The sequence below is a fragment of the Diplotaxodon limnothrissa genome, linkage group LG4, assembly GCF_057381915.1.
Source record: "Diplotaxodon limnothrissa isolate DT_005_m linkage group LG4, D_limnothrissa_male_GT1.1, whole genome shotgun sequence".
In the NCBI taxonomy this organism is placed as follows: Eukaryota; Metazoa; Chordata; class Actinopteri; order Cichliformes; family Cichlidae; genus Diplotaxodon; species Diplotaxodon limnothrissa.
The window spans coordinates 2,775,662-2,782,303 of record NC_140599.1 but is presented as its reverse complement, the minus strand read 5'-3'; the positions used below and the strand labels follow the sequence as shown (position 1 = coordinate 2,782,303).

Sequence of the window (6,642 nt, the reverse complement as noted above, 5' to 3'; positions counted from 1 at the left end):
TCAAAATCTCACGATACATGGCCCCATTCATTCTGTCCTTAACACGGATCAGTCGTCCTGTCCCCTTGGCAGAAAAACAGCCCCATAGCATGATGTTTCCACCCCCATGCTTCACAGTAGGTATGGTGTTCTTGGGATGCAACTCAGTATTCTTCGTCCTCCAAACACGACGAGTTGAGTTTATACCAAAGAGTTCTACTTTGGTTTCATCTGACCACATGACATTCTCCCAATCCTCTGCTGTATCATCCATGTGCTCTCTGGCAAACTTCAGACGGGCCTGGACATGCACTGGCTTCAGCAGCGGAACACGTCTGGCACTGCGGGATTTGATTCCCTGCCGTTGTAGTGTGTTACTGATGGTGACCTTTGTTACTTTGGTCCCAGCTCTCTGCAGGTCATTCACCAGGTCCCCCCGTGTGGTTCTGGGATCTTTGCTCACCGTTCTCATGATCATTTTGACCCTACGGGATGAGATCTTGCGTGGAGCCCCAGATCGAGGGAGATTATCAGTGGTCTTGTATGTCTTCCATTTTCTGATGATTGCTCCCACAGTTGATTTTTTCACACCAAGCTGCTTGCCTATTGTAGATTCACTCTTCCCAGTCTGGTGCAGGTCTACAATACTTTTCCTGGTGTCCTTCGAAAGCTCTTTGGTCTTGGCCATGGCGGCGTTTGGAGTCTGACTGTTTGAGGCTGTGGACAGGTGTCTTTTATACAGATGATGAGTTCAAACAGGTGCCATTCATACAGGTAACGAGTGGGGGACAGAAAAGCTTCTTACAGAAGACGTTACAGGTCTGTGAGAGCCAGAGATTTTCCTTGTTTGAGGTGACCAAATACTTATTTTCCACCCTAATTTACGTATAAATTCTTTACAAATCCTACCATGTGGATTCATGGATATTTTTTTCACATTCTGTCTCTCACAGTTGAAGTGTACCTCTGGTGCAAATTACTGACCTCTGTCATCATTTTAAGTGGGGGAACTTGCACAATCGGTGGCTGACTAAATACTTTTTTGCCCCACTGTATCTTAAAAATGCTACAAAGAAAGAAAATTATCACATATGTTTCAATATGAATGTAATTGTGTCACACTCGGTTTGTAGTAGCTTTCCTGTTTTATTTTGAGTTTTGGTATGTTTACACTGTTATTTTTATTTCCCGTGTGTTCGTCTTCCCTTATTAGTTTTACTGTATTTAATTAGTCTGATTTAATAACTTATAATTATTTACTTTCCAGTGTGTATATATGCTCCTCGTTTGGATTATTGTTTGTTTGAGTTCTGCCTGTCTTTTCTATTAAAGATTTGGACTTTTGGACTATTAGTGGACCTCGTAGGTTTTTATTCTGTTCAATTGGTAATTGACTGGGTTTAATTTAGTGGCCTGGAAAACAGGCCGGAGGGGTCTGGTCATTTTAACCCCCTAAGACCCGAAATCTTCCATGGCATGCATTTTTAATTTCTCTTTGATATTTGGGCCGATTGGAACCCGATGAATGTAAAAAGAAAGAATTACCAGGTTTTGTTTTTTTTTACCTAATTTTTGTTTCTGAGAAAAATGAGAGCCACATATGAGGACATTAATTTGAAATTTCGATAGAACAGTTGCAGTATAATGTCCTCATAACTGTATATCAGGCACTTGTTGATCAAGATTTAGTATTTTGGTCTAAATAACCCAAAATGTGATGTCCACATGTGTGGACGCCAGGCTGGAGTAAAGTGTTAGAGCTATTTATACCTATGTAAACTTTTATACACTGGTTTTTACCTGTCTTGTTTCAGAAAGGTTTAAAAGGGTAATGTCCACAGTTTATTTGTTTATTTATTTGTTTGAATTCAACATATTTTATTAAAGTAATTGAGCTTGAACACAGAAAAAACTGAATCAAATAATCATAAAATCAAATCACTTGCACTATACTGAAGTCTAATCTACTCTGAGCTAATGCCGGTTTCCAACACTAATGATCGGGTGAAGGAGAGAGATGAGGGTGTGCACGGCCACTGGTGCTCTTATCCCTGTTCTTTGTGATACAATCCAACAGGAAAGCAGTCAAACCCTTGGACATTAGCCAAGTTAACGTTCACAAATATATACACACAGAGGAACTCTGAGCCCCAATGTCAGCATTAGCACAAACATGCCACTTCATACCAAATCTCAGTGTGAGGTCAGGTGTTAGTCTCATTCCATTATTCTGGCTATATTTTCTTACTCATTACTATTAAACTTATACTTAAGACTAACTATTAACAAAATCACACCCCAATAACTCTGTTATTACACTTTGTATTTAATCATAAAAAGGCTGGATGTTGAAACCTTTTACTTCTATTTTGTATGAGCCAGGATTCTCAACAGCTGATACTCTATGTCCAAAAAGTGACAGGTATCGTTTTATAGAGCAAAAAACTTAAGAGCGCATATTTTATAAATAATACCAACAATTGCAAATGCAGACCTTTAATAGTAATAAGTAATCCTTTATTTATAATGCATAGCAATATAAAAATAGTAACATATGAAAATATTACAATGGGCACAGATGAATTTGTATCAAAAACAGCAACCAAGCCAAAGTAATGAATAACACACATAAATAACAACTGCTTGAGAGAGCAAACAATTTCTTTTCATCTGTTCCTTGGCAGAAAGTTAAGACAGCTATTCAGCTTTAGTTTCAATAAACAGAAGTAATGGATGCAGTCCCTTTGAAATGTCTACACAAAAGTCTACTTGTGCATATACTTAGCTTTAACTCTTCTCTTTTTTGTTTTGTATTCCAAAAGGTTTTCATTTTCTCCAGAGGATGTCTCTCTTTCAGTGGTTATCGACTGTTCACATTCATTTTCACAGACTGTTGGAATGTCGATGCTGGCCGAACGTTTCTTGCTAGAATACAATGGCCTAATTTTGCGTGCATTATCTGTCATCTTTATTTCGTACTGGCATATACTTTTGCCTACTTGTTTTGTTTTTAAGACATTTGTATGCAGTTCATCTATCATTGCAGTAATACCCTCTGGAATGAATGCCCACTGTTTAACTGTGTCTAAAACAGCATTTAGTTTTCCAACCGCATCTTCTGTGCATTTTTTGTCTGTGCTTTCAACTACAGGAGTGTCATTCAAAGTTGATAGAGGACTTTTCAGAGAGTTTTTCATTTGTTTAAAATGGCTACAAGCCACCTTCAGGCAAGCACATGTGTTATAGTGAGAGAACGTACAACAAGTGCACTGAAGTGTTTCAGCCGATGCAAAAAAAACACAGATTTCCAAACAAACTTGGCATTTTTATCACTTTCAAGTCCTCACAGTGTACAAAGTAATGCCTTTCTTTCACTGCAATTCTTGCCAAGGTAGAAATGTCTGTTTCCATGTTTGGATAGATGTCATTGTCAGCCTCTGCTAATTTTGCAAGTAACACTAGATGCTTGCAAAGAAGTCCTCGTAAGCCATATGTACAGTTGCAGTAGGACTCAACAGGGCAGACATCATACACCATGTCTTCTCTAGACTCAGATGGGACTTGATATGCATTAACTCCATGGCTGTTCTGGACTGTAATTTTAAGAGCCCAACCACTTTCCATCAGTCTTGAAGCAGAGTCTGAAACTTGAGACAAGGTGTCAGCAAACCTGTTTTTCATGCGGCCCACATCTTGCAGGGTTTTTATGACTGAGAAGTAGTCGTCGGCCTTCCCTAGGAGCACTTCAATCAGATCATCCAGACGCCTATTCTTGTAGCCAGATAAAAACTGGTATTTCAGGCGGTGGAAAAATCTGAAAAACAGTTATTTGAAATGATTAGTAACTGTAATTGAAGGAATTTAAAGTTTTAATCAAGACTGTATTATTTTTAAAAAAATTGGAATACCTATTGCACACGTCTTTTATAAAGGAATGCTCTGTGCCGGTTTAGCTGATTTAGGCAAATCCACCTACTCTGTTTTTTGTTGTGATAACATAAAAAACGCTGCTAGAATTTAAAGGATTTGCCTAAAACCTGTTCTGGCAATGACATGACGAACCTACTCAGTTTAGCCTCTTGGATTAAAGCATAATATCTTTTTTTCAGCAATACAATTGAATGAGGTCAAAATAATAAATCATACCTTTCAATCACATTGTTTGTTTCAGAACGAGCGTGACTGAACCGACGGCCGTAGTCACACCACATGTGGCCAATGCCTTCCCAGTGCTTCTGAAAATACTGGCACACCAAAGGGTATTGCTTAAATGTCTGGCAGAACTCTGCTGATGTGGCTTTAAAGTCGTCCTCCTAAGAGAATTGGATGCAACAGAATATATTTCAATCCATTTAACAGACCTATTGAAATCTTTAATATTATGTATTGAAGCCCTTTTCCTTTTATTGAATAACATTAAGAATTTTAAGTTATTAATAATATGTCGTGTTTTTGTATTAAGAAGCAATTATTTCTTCCCTTACAATGGCTAAGAAGGAACACTAAACCTATAAGCATATTTGGTTTCAGCATCTGTCTGTGAAAGAATCCCACTCACAAGTTCTACTGCACAGTGGGTGACACAATGATGTTCTGCACAGCTTAAGTACTTGTTTTGATAAGCAAGATAAGAAGCCAGTTTTAGAAATTGTTTCAAAAATCTATTTTGTATCTCTCTGTAACTTTTTTTAGCAACTGAAAGTTATTATGCTCTTAGTGTAATCAAGAAATCAAAATGTGAAATAGACAAATTACACTTACAGATGTGCAAGCTTTCAGCTTACAAAAGAAAGAAATGATTTCATTTCTCTTTTGGGTGTTAGAAAGCCCATGGACCCCGGACTCTGATTTTGAAAGCCATCGATTAACAGCCTGTGAATGTAAGAGAAAAAAAGTTAATCTGGAGAGAGAGACAGAGGAGCAGCTGTACAAAAAGCATAAAAGAAAGCTGACGTCCAAAAATAACTTTGTCACTCACTGGACAAGAGGACCTGTGCATTACAGAAATCAACCAGGCAAACATATTTTTAAATGTCAAAAAGAGCTTTGGGAAGCAGCCACCAGAAGATGAGTGCACTGTGGTCTTAAATGGATGGACATAGTCACTCAACATTTTATCCCTTTATATTCATTAACCTGAGTAGGTGAATATCACAATGAGGCAAATCATAACAACAGGACCCTGTTGTAAAAATGTGTTTCAGGTGCATCTTAGACAACGTGAAAAGAAAACAATGTGGTTTACCTGCAAGACATGGTACCAGCATAGAAGGATAGCTGACTCTGGAAAAACCTTCTGCAAAGCATTTATTTCCGCAAAGTCTTTGTCAACCATAAATGCTCTACAGAAAAAAAGAAAACACTAAATGAGATTAAACAGTATGAAAATGTTTTTGCTATCTCAAAGCACCACTTCAATGCCAAATTAAACATTTCAACTCACAAGTAGATATATAAAATACTGCATACAGCCTATAGGAATAACTTTAACAACTGGAAAGGAAAGTTTTTTGCAGCCCATGCTGCAGCTATAGCATTAGATTCTGGCATGTTATAACTTTTTTGAACCGCTAGCCTTGGGGAGGCTAGCGGTTGAGCTACAGACTGGGAGGTTTGTGGCTGGACACAGAACTGAGCCGGAGAATGGCGATAAAGTCCTGGCTCAGAAGGGGCGGCAGAGAAACAGTCTCTTGGTTTTACAGAGGGTTTGTACACGCCCACTTGCGAAGGATCTGTTACCACGAAGGTGGGTAAGCGACCCGTACAGTCTCCCATCCCGCTCTGAATAGCCCCAGAAAACAAAGTCCTGTAGCCGCCTCTCTATAGCGCGCTGGGACTCCCCGCCCGGGTTTTCCAGCCACAGGTCGATGAGCTCCTGTGTGGCATCGATGAGATTCTCCCGTAGCTCCTTAGTCGGATTAAGCGCTGCTGGGTCCATTTCGTGGTCGCGTCGTACTGTCACGGTTCGGGGCAGCGGCCGTGTGAAGAGTGGAAGGAGGACTCAAATGCAGCACTTATTCAGACGTGAAGGGTGATTTATTAACAATACCAGACATAAAGTGGAGATGGCAAACAGAACTAAGGACGAACTAAACTGGGATAAACTACACAAAGGAGTGGCAAACCTGAACATGAAGGGAGAACAGCAGGGAGAGCACGCAGGGGATTTCACAAGGTATGAATACAGACGACGCGACGAGGAGCAGAGGAAAACACACACTATAAGTACACAGAGACACTGGGAAATCACACACAGGTGGGAGACACAGCTGGACCTGGTTAACCTGACGAGACAGGGGAACACTGACACCAGGGACCAATAGAGGGAGCACAAACTCAGAACCCAGTACCTAAAATCCCAAAACACAAACCATCCCAAAACAGCCCATGAATAATAAAGAGAATAATAACAATAAAGAACGCAAACACAAAGTCACCGAGTCATGGTCGCAGGACCATGACAGTTATGGTTTTTGGTCTTAGTACCTTTAGTGTTTTGTTTCTTAGTGTTTTGCCAGTTTGTTTTGGTTTCCTGGTCTTCCCTTGCCGTTATCATTAAAGGATCACTTTTCTGTTGAAACTTACTACTCCTCGTCCTCATCTGCTTTTGGGTCCCTTTTTCCATTACACAGCGGCGCACCCTGCCGTGACAGAACGACCCGA

At 39.7% G+C, this 6,642-nt stretch overlaps 1 protein-coding gene across 1 annotated transcript; it reads right to left on the bottom strand.

Moving 5' to 3' along the window:
- Positions 1 to 3,189: 3,189 nt before the first annotated feature.
- On the bottom strand, positions 3,190 to 5,449 carry LOC146633017 (uncharacterized). The gene is made up of 5 exons (XM_085352896.1): positions 5,225 to 5,449; positions 4,741 to 4,851; positions 4,126 to 4,292; positions 3,477 to 3,793; positions 3,190 to 3,200 (listed from the first exon to the last, which is right to left on the bottom strand). The coding sequence occupies exons 1-5, from the start codon at positions 5,312 to 5,314 to the stop codon at positions 3,190 to 3,192; spliced, it is 696 nt and encodes a 231-aa protein (XP_085209022.1). The 5' UTR covers positions 5,315 to 5,449.
- Between the last annotated feature and the right edge of the window lie 1,193 nt (positions 5,450 to 6,642).